This window comes from Coenobita brevimanus, chromosome 72 (genome assembly GCF_032717465.1).
Source record: "Coenobita brevimanus isolate Jiangsu-jjx chromosome 72, ASM3271746v2, whole genome shotgun sequence".
Taxonomy (NCBI): domain Eukaryota; kingdom Metazoa; phylum Arthropoda; class Malacostraca; order Decapoda; family Coenobitidae; genus Coenobita; species Coenobita brevimanus.
Window position 1 is genome coordinate 14132977 of NC_137025.1, and position 14188 is coordinate 14147164.

Genomic DNA, 14188 nt, shown 5'->3' on the forward strand with positions numbered 1-14188 from the left:
GTTGTGGTCTGATGAGGCAACGTTTACCGTTACCTGTAATCGAGGAGCACACATGTACCGGCGCAGAGGTAGTGGCCCGCTTGACCCCCGTTACATGGAGAGCACAGTTAAACACCCTGATTCACTAATGGTATGGGGTTGTTTCTCTGGGAAGGGTTTGGGGAAGCCTGTTGTGCTTCCCAAGAACTGCAGAGTGAATCAGGACATTTACCTGGAGCTGCTTTTTGATCATTTACCTGAGTCCATCGAGCTCACAGGTGCACAAGTGTTTCAACAGGACAGTGCACCTGCTCATAAAGCCAAATCTGTCACCAACTGGCTTCGTGACTGCGAGGTCTCCTTCATGAAAGACTGGCCAGGCAATAGCCTAGACCTCAACCCGATAGAAAGCCTCTGGTACCTTGTAAAGAAGAATCTCCAAGGGAAGGATGTGAGCTCTCTGCCTAAGCTGGAAGCAGCCATTCGTGAGTCCTGGGCAGGTGTATCACCCCGACACCTGAGGACCTCGCCCTTTCATTTCCATGACGTCTCAGGTCCGTGAAGAAGCGCAAAGGATACCCTACCAAGCATTAAAGGTAAATATAATGCATTATTTACATGTTTTTCCATAGTTGAAAGGTTTGTTTTGAAGGAGGGACGCAGGGTGCGCAATACTTTTGTCGAGCACTGTATATTTGCAGTCAAGTCGCCTATGGCACATGCTTCTATGGCATGGTTTTCTGTGACACAGCTAGGTGCCAGACCCCACCAAAATGAACCACATGCATAAAATACCTATGGCACAGGCACGGCAAAGTTTGAAATGTCCGGGCAAATTCCCCCGGTGGTTGGCGCGCTCCCCTGTTTGTAAACAAAGAAGATCGCGACCACTTCAGCTCCAACTGTGGACTTTTTTCTCTATTTTGAGGATGTTAAACATCACCAAACTCATTGTGTTAAGTAATGAAACATTAAAGATTCATTCGGTATTGTGACTAGTTTATAGGTTTGTTTGTAAAACCACCATGAACAGGTTAGTGACAAAGCACCTATCTCCGAGCTAAGACGAAGTATAATGCCTCCCATCATCATCATCATGTATATAAGAATGATTATTAATGTGTTAAATGTGAGTTTTGTTGACACTTGAGCATACAAACTTTATCAAATAAGCTTCAATCAGTGCTTGACCAGGCAGCCTCCACCATCTGTAATGTTTTGGTCAGTCATCAGATCTGTGTCTACTTGGCCGAGCTTTTTTTCGCTCGATCTGCAGTGCGTGGTTTTGCCCAAGTAGACATGAGGCTGATCACCCTTCCGCTTTTTGTGCCTATTGTTACGTTTAGTACATGCATTGACTGATTGCTTGATTGTGTGCATGTGTAAGGTGGGGAAAAATAGGGAAAAGGGGTGAAAAGAGGGACTTTGGGCTAATGTCCAGAACCAAATACCATTTTTCTCATGTTTAGTTATTTCTATGGCACGGGGGTGGTCCAGAATGAATTAGTCGCGCCTTAAGCGACTTGACTGTATATATATGTGTGTGGTTATATATATAGATAGATAGATAGATAGAGAGAGAGAGAGGTGAAAAGATTAGTAAGAGAGTAAGAAGAGAGTGGATGAGGAATTTGGAAGGAATTTGAGTAAAGTGGAGGGAATGTAAAAAAATGTTCTGGAAGGAGGCAGAGTTAGACAATATGGCAATGAAGTTAGGCGGGGAGTGAAAGATAAAAATGGTAGATTGTTAGTGGAGAAGGGAGAAAAGTGAGCAGAAAACACTTTAAGGAATTGCTGAACATAGAGAATGGAAGTAATGCGAATATAAGTGGCTGGGAGAAGGAGGGATGTGGGAAGAGAGGAAGAAATCAGTACGATGGAAGTTGTGGAAGCAATGAAGAAAGTCTAAATGGGGAAAGCCCCAGGAATTGATGGAATGTGTGGTGAAATGCTGAAGCATGGGGGAGAGATACTAGTAGAATGGATGTGGAGGATGCGCAGATTGGCCTGGAAGGAAGGTAGAGTCCCAGAGGATTGGAAGTTGGGTATAATTATTGCCTTGTACAAAGGAAAAGGGGAAAAAGAAGTGTGTGGTAATCATAGGGGCATTTGTCTTCTTAGTGTAATATGAAAAGTATATGGTAGGATACTTATTGACAGAGTTTGGGAAATAACAGAGGAGTTAGTTGGAGAAGAACAGGGAGGTTTTAGGAAGGGATCTAGTTGTGTAGATCAGATATTCATTCTTAGATCTTTAGTGGAAAAGTTTCTAGAGGAGGGAAAGAAGTTGTATGCAGCCTTCATGGATTTGGAGAAAGCATTTGGCAGGATGGATAGACAAGGATTGTGGAAAGTATTAAGTATATATGGAGTAGATGGGAAGTTGTTTCCTGTGAAGAGTATGTATTATGGTGCTAAGGCTGCAGTGCATGTGGATAGTGAACTGAGTGAATTTTTCTACTTGAAGGTTGGATTGAAACAGGGATGTCATCTCTCAATGGTTGTTCAGTCTGTATATGGATGGGGTTATAAAAGAGATGCAAGATAGGGTAGTGGATGTTGGAATGGCCCTAAATGAGAGAGTGCAGTGTTTGGAAACTCCCTGTACTGTTGTTTGCAGAGGATACTGTGTTGTTAAGTGAAGACGAAGGGGAGCTGCAAGGCTTGGTGGATGAGTTTGGGAGAGTGTGTAAGAAACGGAATCTAAAGGTGAATGTTGGGGATAGTAAAGTTATGGTCTTTGAGAAAAGTGAAGTCAGTGAATGTACAGTGAGGTTAGATGAGGAGGAAATGGAAAATGCGAGTGTGTAGTACTTGGATAGTGTGAAGAATAAGGATGGAAGTTTGGAGGGTGAAATGTTTGAAAGGGTACAATAAAGAAGAAAGGTTGCTGGTTCCCTGAAAGCAGTGATAAGAAACAGGAAAGTGAGCATGGAAGTGAAAAAGCTGCTACATGACAGTACTGTGATACCAACTCTAACTGAAGCTTGGACCTTGTTGGAGGGACAGAAGTCAAGAGTGAGAGCAGTGGAAATGAGTTATTTGAAAGGAGCATGTGAAGTCACATGGAGAGACAGACTGACATATGAGGATGTGAAGGAGCGTTGTGGTGTGGATGTGGATGTGATAGGAAGTGTTAGGAGAAACACATTGAGGTGGTTTGGCCATGTGGAGAGGATGGAGGGTGAGAGACTGACGAGGAAAGTGTATGCAAGGTGGAGGGGGGGAGAGGGAGGGGAAGGCCAAGGATGAGGTGGAGGGGGGGAGTGGAGAGGTGTATGAGAGAGGGGAGGGTGAGCTGGGAGCAGGGCAGTGAAATGGCGGGGGACAGGGCGACATGGAGGCGATTTGCTTGTGGCCAGTCCTTTTGGGATTAAGGCATCTGGCAATAGATAGATAGATATATATACCGGTGTGTGTGTGTGTGTTTGTACAGCAATCCCTGTACTATCAGGATGCCCATTTTCTGGACACCCCACTTTCCGGACATTGTGAGCCTGGACCTTTGGGGGACCCCCCCCCCCCCACACACACACAGGAAAAAAAAAATAAAAATCCAAATTTTTTCCTACCCGTAATTTGAAATTGCTTCGCGATGCCGAACAGCTGTTTACAACACGGCCCCTTCACCCTTTCCTCCCCTCTCCCCTCTCCCCTCTCAGGTTGCCATTTGGTATTTTTCATTACCAACTGTGGGCCAATTTGGTAATGAAAAATTCGTTTGGTAATGAATCAGAATAATGCATTACCAAACGGATTTTTTCACACGTATGATACACAGGATGGAGATGGTGGATTTTCTGCTCTCTCTGATTAATCTGCTAGCCTACGTAGCGTGAAAATAATCATCTGTCTATCTATCTATTGCCAGATGCCTCAATCCCATACAGGGTGGCCACAAACAAATCGCCTCCATGTCGCCCTGTCCCCCACCATTTCACTGCCCAGCTCCCAACTCACACCCCCTTCTCTCATATACCTCTCCACTCCATCTCATCCTCGGCCTCCCCCTCCCTCCACCCCTCCACCTCACTCATATACACTCTCCTCATCGGTCTCTCACCCTCCATCCTCTCCACATGGTCAAACCACCTCAGTGTGTTTCTTCTAATGCTTCCTATCACATCCACATCCACACCACAATGCTCCTTCACATCCTCACTTGTCAGCCTGTCTCCCCATGTGACTCCACAGGCTCCTCTTAAATAACTCATTTCCACTGCTCTCACTCTTGACTTGTCCTTCCAACAACGTCCATGCCTCACTTCCATACGTTAGAGTTGGTATCACAATACTGTCATGTAGTAACTTTTTCACTTCTATGCTCACCTCCCTGTTTCTTATCACTACTTTCATGGAACCAGCAACCTTTCTTCCTTGTTGTACCCTTTCAAGCACTTCACCCTCCAAACTTCCATCCTTACTCATCACAATCTCGAAGTACAGTACTTAAACGTACTCACATTTTCCATTTCCTCACCATCCAACCTCACTGTACATTCACTGACTTCACCTCTTTCAAAGACCATCACTTTACTCTTCCCTACATTCACTTTTAACATGCTGTTAATTATAAGGAGAGTGATTACATGTATTTCCACTTGTATATATAATTAGTGAAGAATAAATGCTAGCTTTACTAATTTGGTAATGAAAAGTTAAATTTAGTAATAAATGTTAAGGAGTATGGACTTTGTGGCTGAGTTCCGATCTGGCAACCCTGCTCCTCCCTCACCACCAATTACCACCTAACTGCCACCATGAGTAGATGCTTATTGCAATGGATGCCGCACTTGCTCGTTTTTGTGAATAGATGGTGAATAAACTGCAATACTTCGCCACTATACCACGTGGGAATTTACGGTGTTGTGCAGTGTTAAGAAATTATAATTTAGAGTGCAAAGGATTAAATGTGGAGTGCAGAGTGGCGGTTGAAACTGGCATGGTTCAATTCTATCTGTCTATTGCCAGACGCCATAATCCTGTACGGGGTGGCCATTTGACTTTGAGTTATTTGTTTTATGGGGAGGGGCACTAACCCTCCACCAACCCACTTGCTGACACGTAGGGAGCACGTATAGTTTGGTTAAATGGTTACCACCCAGCGTTGTAAATGGTTTCCTGGCTTACAGGAAACCATTTGGCTTGTCATTCAATGTAAAGCCACCTGTAAAGGAAAGAAAAGCAATAAGTAGTGACAGGAAAGATGGAAGAAAGAGGAAGATACACACAGAAAAAGAATGATAAAAGGCTAAGGAAGAAGTAGGCAGCACTACATCAAGTGAGTGGATGATGGTCGCCACCACTTACCACCATTAAGAACAGAATATGCAGTGTTAAACAATTATAACACACAGTGCAAAGAATTAAGTGCAGCACAACAATGGATTACAGTACGTGCCTCAGGAGCATTTTCACAACTTCCAGAGCCTTAGAGGAAGTGGCCACAGATGTGCTGTAAGTAGCCTGTACACTGCTAAGTATTTTCCATACTTCTAATTCCTCATTCTCTGGTTCCTATTCATTTATTTCATGCTTTATGTCCACTATTGATGTGAATAGGGTCTAAATAGGTTTAAATAAGTGGTATGCATGTCTGGTAGGGAGTTGTTTAAGTGACTTTCAAAGTTAGGCTGGGTTAGGGTCATAAGTACCAGTCCAGCAGGCAGAGGCCCACTTTCCGGACGGGACCACTTTCTGGACATGCCTTTGGCTCTATTACATCGGATAGTGGAGGGATTACTTATATTATATTTTATATATATATATATATATATATATATATATGTATATGTATGTATGTATGTAAATAAGTAATCTCTTGAATATCTGACGTAATAAGAACCTAAGGCATGTCGGGAAAGTGGATCCGTCCGGATAATGAACTTCTCCCCAGCCCCTCTTCGTACGTAACCTAACTTTGAAAGCCATTGTAAAAGGCCGCTACAGTACTGTACATAGTACAACACATGTTCCTGTTCTTTGACACTACTCTGATTGGTCAAGCAGACCTGTAAACTACAGCTATTTAATTACCACTGTCAAGCAGGCCTCTTAACCAGAGATATGCAGTCATCACTGGAAGGCAATACCCTGGAGTGACAGGAAGAAAACATGAAAAAAACAGATACTATACACAAGAAAAATGCAGTGGGCACCCAAATCATAATAGTAAAATGGAATAAAGTCATTGTGAAATGGAATAAAATCATGTTACAGTACAGTAAGCTGTTCCTCGCAAGGTGTTGTGCTGAGTAACCTGTTAGCTCTTGACTCTGACCGTTCCACTGCGGCTGGCAAAGCTGTTAGCATATCCTATGTGGTCTAGTGACATGCCCTGATGAGCTTAGTTGCAGTCAGAGTCAAGGAGGAGCTCCGGCAGTCGCCCCACGGGAACGGCTGTGGGACATGGTGAAGGACTTCTCACCTCTGGTGATTCAGAAGACAACCGCAAACTCACGTACAGGGGATACACAACGGCTGAAGATGTTCTAGGTTGTGGTTTTGTCATTGAAGGCGTGGTTTGATACTGTGATGGTGGCAGAGAAGAGGTGGGCTGGGCGGGGTGTCAGAGACCTGAAAAAGGAGTCGATTTTTGACTGGGTATAGGAGCAATGATTCAGGCATTGGATGGCACTATGCCACACGGAACTCAGATCTTCCACAAGGCGAAGAGGCACCATCTCTCTACCACAGTACGGGTGCTCGGTATACTCAAGCACCTGCATAACGTATGCCTGGAATGTGCTCAAGCAGGGGATGGCTGGAGTCCTGCAGTTCTCCGGGTTGTCTGCGTTGTCCTAGTCATCCTCGTCGCTTTCTTCTGGCCAGCAACAGCAATTGAAGCAGCGATCTCGACATTAGACATAACCTGAAAGCCGGGATTGCCCTGTTCCCCATCTAACTATGCCTGTCCAACATCCACAGTCTCTCCTACGTTACAAAAGCGAATGTGGAAGTTGTCCACCTCGAAGCCCAGAAAGTTGTGTCTGCTCTCGTGTCCCTGAAGGAGATGAGACCAACCACTTTCCAAGGTTTTCACGGAGATTTCCTTCCATGCACTCGCTCAGTTGTACAGTACACTGCAGACCTGAGGTTGTAGTGTCACCGGTTTTCCAGTGTCATATGCCTTCGTGTGTCCAGCCCCTGACTCTGCTCGTCGACATCAAGGACAACCATGACTTCTTCCAGGAACCTCTATTGCTATAGCCTCTTCACGACCACAGTAGCACCCTGGTCAATTGGTTGAATCAGAGCAGTTGTTAGGTGACAAACATTCACCTAATGTGACCATCATCTGGAACCAATTCCGTCTTGGAGGGATGTGCGGGGGCATTGTCCAGGAGAAGAAGAACCTTCACCTAGTCACAAGGTAATCCAAGTTCTTCTGTTTGATAATGGATGTTCCCCTTGACAAAATGCCTGTGGAACCATTGTGTGAAGATCATGGAGGTAAACTAAGCCTTCACAGAATGGTACCACACAACAGGAAGGACATCCATTAGCCTGTGAAGGCAATGGGGCTGCTTCATCTAACCAACAGTATCAGGTGTCAGCCAGTGTGTTCCGTTAGCATTAGCACAGCATAAAGCAGATACCCATTGCTTGGACAGCTTGTGGCCAGGCACATGCTTCTTCTAATCTACTAGGATATTTGTAGGCACTGAGCAGTAGAAAAGGCCATTTTCATCAGCATTATATACCTGACCGAGAGCAAGGCCCTCCTTCTCAGTAAAGCCTAAGAAATTCTGATGAAATTCCTCCACTCCTTCCTCACTAGCGTCCAAAACTTCACCATGGGTCTTATGATTTGTAAGGCCATGTTGAAGCTTGAACCTGGACAACCAACCTTCGGATGCCTTGAAATCGGGGACATTGTGAAGGTGGGCAAAATTCTTGGTAGTGGCTTTGAACTCAGTGCCACGCACAAGCATGCCTGCAGGCTGTTGCTGGCAGTACCAGATCAATGTCAGATGGTCGACATTGGCATGCCTGGGGAAGCTCATAGCCTTCTGTTCAGTATTGCATCTGTTTTTCTTGCCAGAGTCTGATGTCTACTGGGTAAGTTTGTCACAGGATTTCCTGATGTCATGTAGGGTTGAGTGGGCCAGGTCGTACTCCTTTGAGATGTGGGAAGTCGACCATCCAGCGTCAGTCTTACCCAGGATCTCCTGCTTTATCTCTGGAGTCAGCACTACCCTCTTCCTTTTTCCTGGTGGAGGGTCCATCATCACACACCCTAGGAAGAGGCATGCAAGGAATAACAAGGCCTGAAGCAAGTAGGGAACAACCACAAAACCCACCACATGTGCTGCCATAAGAACTGTCCAAGGGAAGATGCTCGCAATATGGTTGTCGGGAGGGAATTAGGAACAACCGAGGGGGGGTCCCTAGCAGACTCCGGGTGAACTGTCGAGTCAGACAGCTTGGTGCCACCAGGCTATTCCTGCCCGGCTGGGCAAAAATGTTCTCCTGTAGCCACAATTTCCACCTGACCACAAGCATTTTGCCTGGATAAAATAGAAAAATGTACATATAATGGTTAAATACAGCCAGATTGCAGTGTCCAGGTTATGGATCGTTCAGATAATGGAGGTCCAGATAATCAAGAGATTACTGTATAAGATTGTGGTCCAGTAAAACTGCATTCAAGCTGGCTGGATGAATGTTGTGAGGCAGGGATTTGGCACCCCTTTTAACGTGGCAGCGTCCGGATTGACTCAGTTGGATGCGTTTATGTGAAGGTACAGAATGTGGTGAATGTTTTTGGCGTATCCAATAGAGCCAGGATTCTGGGGGCTTGCATGATGAGTGAATGGAAGCGTGGCCTATTGGACTGGGCACATTTGGGCTGTTTGGACATTGCTACTCCTCACCCTGCTGGAGGATGGGAAAGGAGGTCCGGATGATGATGATGATGACAAAATCAGTGATCAAGGAGGCTTGACTGTGTATATATATAGAGAGAGAGAGAGAGATAGATACAAGATAGATATGTATGTACTGTAAATGTATGTATATGTATACTGTATATATATATATATATATATATATATATATATATATATATATATATATATATATAATGTATATAGATAGATAGATAGATCTGTCTATCTATATATCTATAGATATATATATAATTAAGAGGCTGGAAAAGATCAGCTTGAGTGAGGGAGCAGACTAAAGTCAAAGATATTATAGAAGTTATAAAAGAACAGAAATGGAGGTGGGCAGGCCATATAGCAAGAATAAGGGATAATCGATGGAGCAAGAGGTTGACTGACTGGACACCAAGAGATTGTAAGCATAGCAGAAAAAGGCCAGACAGGAGGTGGAGGAATGAGATAGAGAAATTTGCAGGGAAAACATGGCAAAGATTGGCTCAGTCAAGGAATTCGTGGAGAAGGTTGGGGGAGGCCTTTGTTCAGCATTAGACTTGTAATGGCTGATGATAATGATATATATGTACCGTATATATATGTATAAACTTGGTGAAAAAGAGAGAGAGAGAGAGAGAGAGATGCCATATTAATAATTTTTTGTGTGATGTAAGATTGAGTATGCATTTACATGTGAGGGAGAGAGAATAATTCAAAAGTAAGATGACAAACAAAATTGTTGTGTACAGTATATAGCTAAGGAATATTTTACTGTTTATAAGAATTAACACAGTCCTTCTGCACTAGGTAAGGCTGGTGCAAGCCCCAGGGGTGGCGGCAGAGGTGCCAGCAGGACTTCTGCCAAAACACCAGGCAAGACTGCAGCCAAGACCCCCAGAACTCCCAAGGCTGCTGGAGCAAAGGCCACACCAGCACGAGGCACCCCCAAGGCCAGCATTGTCCCCCCTAAGGCTACTCCCAAGTCAGGGCGGCGGGCGACACGGAAATAGCCCGAGGATAATAACGGGAGGAGCGGCGGCACACCTCACAATCTCACTGCCTGCATCCGCCTGATGTTAATGGACAAATAAGCAGGAAAGCGTCTGGCCTCACCCACGCACCCAGCCATGAAATCACACTGCAAAATATAGTACAGAAACATTAGCAGTGAATTCAAGGAAAACTAATGTGTTTAGGGAAAATGCACTCAAGACTAGTTGGAAACAAGTGTTTGTGAGGGAAGAAATTTGTAAGAAGATGAGCATGAAAAAGGCTCAGATGTGTGTGTCATAGGCTAAAACCTTTTGAATCCGTGGGACTTTGTAGTCGAATTCTTGCTGGTGCCTGCTGTTTTGTCCAACTTGAGAGCCTCTTGTATTGAAGGGATTATTGATGCTATCTAATCCCTCTAGTACAAAAAGTTTATTCTGAGTTAAATACAATCATTGCAAGGTGGCAAGAATAAAATTATATTTGTCCCCAGGCTCAGTAGGTTATTAAACATGCAGTTGAGTCATGGTGTCAGTTACTACATCAAGAAAATCAACAAGATATTGCCAAGGCATGGCTGTCTAGTACTATATTCTCTATTTGATGTGATGGTATTTTGCAAGTGTCTCATTCCTCATCTATAGTTATGTTTCAACATTCAACTCCTTATGCCAGCTTTCCTCATTTCATTCTTTTCAAGTGATTACAGATACTTATACACTCATAATATTTTCCCTTTAGCAGCTTAAGTGATTATAAAGATAAAGTCATCTCTTTTCCTGGATTACTTACTCTGAAATAATTACTGTTCATCTTGTAAGGTTCTGAATCAGCCGTCCTGTCGTCTCTTCGTAGGATCTAGCTTCTTTTTCTTTCTGAGTCATTGTAATCCTCGTATCAGGACCAGTATCAGTGAATTTTTTCATATGTAATCACTTTATTTTACCTACCATTCCTTCTTTCATCTAATTACTGTAACTAACATGAGCTCTATGGTATTATTGTACCCTTTAGTGGCCATCCTTGATATTCACATGCCGGCTGTTTGGGATGCGTGGGTGTCAGATTGGTCAGGTGTGCGTGTGTGTGTGTGTATATCTGCTTGTGAGTGGGTGTGGTGTGTGTTATGTGTGCATGTGTGTGTGCTCGAGTGTGTACAGAATTCAGTGGGGTTCTATGTAACCAATTTAAATTAAACTAGATAATAGGTTACGTTCAGAGTACATATTAATGTTTAATCTATTGTATATGTATAATAGTTCTCAATGTACAACTCAAACTTTTTTATTTTTTATTTTTATTTTTGTTCAAACATGATTCCATGCCCCAACATGTACGACAAAACTGCTAGACTGTATATCACTGCTCAATGTAAAAATATTTATCAAAATTTGCATCATTCAAATCTTGGGTATCCAAGAGGATGATTTTAACATGATAAAAACGACACATTAGTTTTTCCCATTTTGGCTGAACAATAAGTAAACACTGGCCTCCTGACAGAGTTTGAGTTTGTATACTTACTTTTCAATCATATTAATAAGTGATTGGTTTTTGCAGTTTCCTCATTCTTTTTTCTGGAAGTGAGAGTGCGATATTTTTGCTACTGTTCCATGCACGATTATTTCCTGCACTTGAATACTGAGCAATTGGGTTAGGAATTTTACTAAGCAGTAGCATAGTGGTGCCTGCCCTCTGCTGAGATAGTGTGAGCACTTGGCCTAAGATGAAGGAGAACAGACATACTTCAGGAGAGCTTTGTAAGTTTTTCACTGTGCTTGGCTGAAGTTTAATTTAGCCTAATTTTGATGGGTTCCTCTTTGGTATCCACCTTTTAGGCTCTGTTGATCTTGGTTGATAGTGATAGACTAAAGTTAAATCCTGGGATATGCGATTTCTCAACAACCATTAGGCTAAGAGTAAGTTTGCCACCTTCTGTTGTGGCAGTTATGCATGGAGCTAGAGGGTAGGAGGGTGCTTGTGTGACCCCTCACTTTTGCTGTAACCCCTAGCAGATGACACCAAAACACTCTTATTCACGTTTATGAACAGTTTGGATTATAAGAAAGGACGCCTGGTGGTCGGGTGGCCTTTAATGCCATTCAGGATTAAGTCGGGTGTTTTGAATCCTTCAGAAGTGGCTGGAGGTTTTCAGTCAAGTATAGCCACCTGAGGATGTTGGCCAGTCACCTGTTGTTAAATGATCTGGACCATGATAGCCAAGCCTCAGGGTCTGTACACTTTACATACAGTTGGTTAATATGGGCTTGGCTGATACCTGTAAGCTGCCATTTTATATGTCTGTGTGACTGTGTGGGTGTGAGCAGAGTGGAGGGTCCTGGCCATGGTGTGGAGGGCAGGACACGGTAGGCTGTACATAAGTAATGACCCGTAACATTGATGTGCTGTCTTGATCGTAGGTGTGTGTGACTTACGAATGCTGTCCGTGTTACAGAACTGTATTAGGCCATAATTCTTATAAACCACTTGAACAGAGGAGAAGGGCATCGTGTAAAACATTGAACTCCATCCCAGTTTTACTTGATGGCAAGTGACTACATAATCATTAAACTTAACAATCCATGAATTGGAAGTGCCGTTTTCTGCACCCTGCCAGGCCTGGACTCCTTATGTCATGAGTTCAAGTCTTCTTCAAGTTGTGTTTTAAGAATTTCTGTCTGGGATCACACCCAGACACACTACCATTTAGGCCTGATTTCTTGAGCACTGTTTCAGCGTCCCAGGTAGTGTTTACAAATAGACTAAGGGCATTCTTATGGACATGGCACCCAAGCGCCTCCTTCTTTATCAATTACTTGCATTGTTCACCTTAATATTCTCTCGTTTGTTATTACTGTATTGTCTTTTTAATATCAGCGTAGTTGCATCGATAACATATCAGAGAATATTAATGTCCCACACGCAGACTGATAAGGAAGAAGTTTTAGGGGGTCTTGTAATCCTGTCAGAATACAGCCCTGGGTTTGCATGGAAGATGTACTGACATTAGTTTTTTATATTCTTTTTATCGAGTGGGAGAAAGGTGCACGAACTTTTCACCCCAAGAGAGTCGGTTGGAGAGAATTCTTGGTTTTTGTACTTAGCTGTTTAAAACATCAGAGCTCATAGGTGTTTTCATTGATATGTAACATTGCCAATACTGTACTAGATGTTAATGTAAATGGGAATGACCTGTTTGATATATATATAGTGTATTAACAAAAAAAAAAAAAAGGAGCAGTCAGCTATTATTAAACAAGTTGCTTTTATAATAATGGACAATGTTTCAAGATAAACTTTTATACAAATCCTGACGACTCTTTTTAGGGTATTAGTAGCGGCTCAGTGTTTCACAACCCTTCTAGTGCAAAGCATGTCAAGAGAGGACGAGACTGGTGCAGTGCAGCCCGAGACGCTTGTGTGATGTGGCAGTGATTTTGCTGTGATTGGCTGCAGAAAAATGTGATCACAGATAATGCTGAAAAATTTGATCATAGTTATGGATTAGAAGTCCTCTGTGCATTTATATTTTGAGTTGGATAATCAGGAAATGTGGTAGTAAGTAATTGTTCGAAATACTGTATAACAAACAGGGATGACCATATAATGTGCATGACATAAAACTGGTAGAAATTTATAAGCCAATAAAGTATCATGGAAAGATACTGCCATATTTAGAAAGGTAATGTGTGTGATGTCAGCAAATAAATACAAGGAAAGTACTGCCATTATTAAGAAGGATTTTGAGCTGTGCAGATATTGGTAAATAACATACAAGGAAAGTACTGCTATATTATAAAGGTTTTGAGCTATGTGATATCAGTGAATAACATAGAAAGTATGGTACTATCATATTTAAAATGATCTTGAGCTGTGTGATGCCAGATTTGTACACATAAGAGGTGTTGTGTAATTTGGGATCGAGTCGGACTGTTGTAAAAAGTCTTTTCGATGTATGAGTTGGTGAAAACTTAACCGGGCAAATGCAGGATATCAGTAAAGCTTATTATCCCAGTCGTAACTTTCTAGAAAAATTTAGTCCAGTAGGATTTAACCTTCAAGGCTTATGATCTATTTTTGAGAAATTGCTTTTATATATTATTTCTGTAAACATCATTGGTTGTCGTGGAGCTTTGTCAGCCCATGTGGTTATGTTTATCATTCACTGTGCATAGTGAGACTGAAAATAAAAGCTAAGAAATCTGATCACCCCCATTAGCATGGACTGGAAGCTTTGTGTCTGAATTTCTTGTCGGTAGTCCGAGTAGATGCTGCTATCTCAGCTGTGCTTGAAAGTTGGTGTAACCTCTTCACTAGGATAGATCTCCAGGTTGGAA

The 14188-nt window shown here is 42.8% G+C and overlaps 1 protein-coding gene across 5 annotated transcripts in view; it reads left to right on the forward strand.

Moving 5' to 3' along the window:
* The window catches only part of LOC145407172 (uncharacterized), a 239258-nt gene extending 225070 nt beyond the window's left edge, over positions 1–14188 (forward strand). For 4 of the 5 annotated variants that reach the window (XM_080278196.1, XM_080278198.1, XM_080278199.1 and 1 more), the window contains exon 8: positions 9669–14188. In XM_080278196.1, the coding sequence (XP_080134322.1) occupies positions 9669–9871 (203 nt within the window). In that variant the 3' untranslated portion in view covers positions 9872–14188. The remainder of the gene's footprint in view (positions 1–9668) is intronic. The other variant, XM_080278200.1, reaches the window with a different exon arrangement.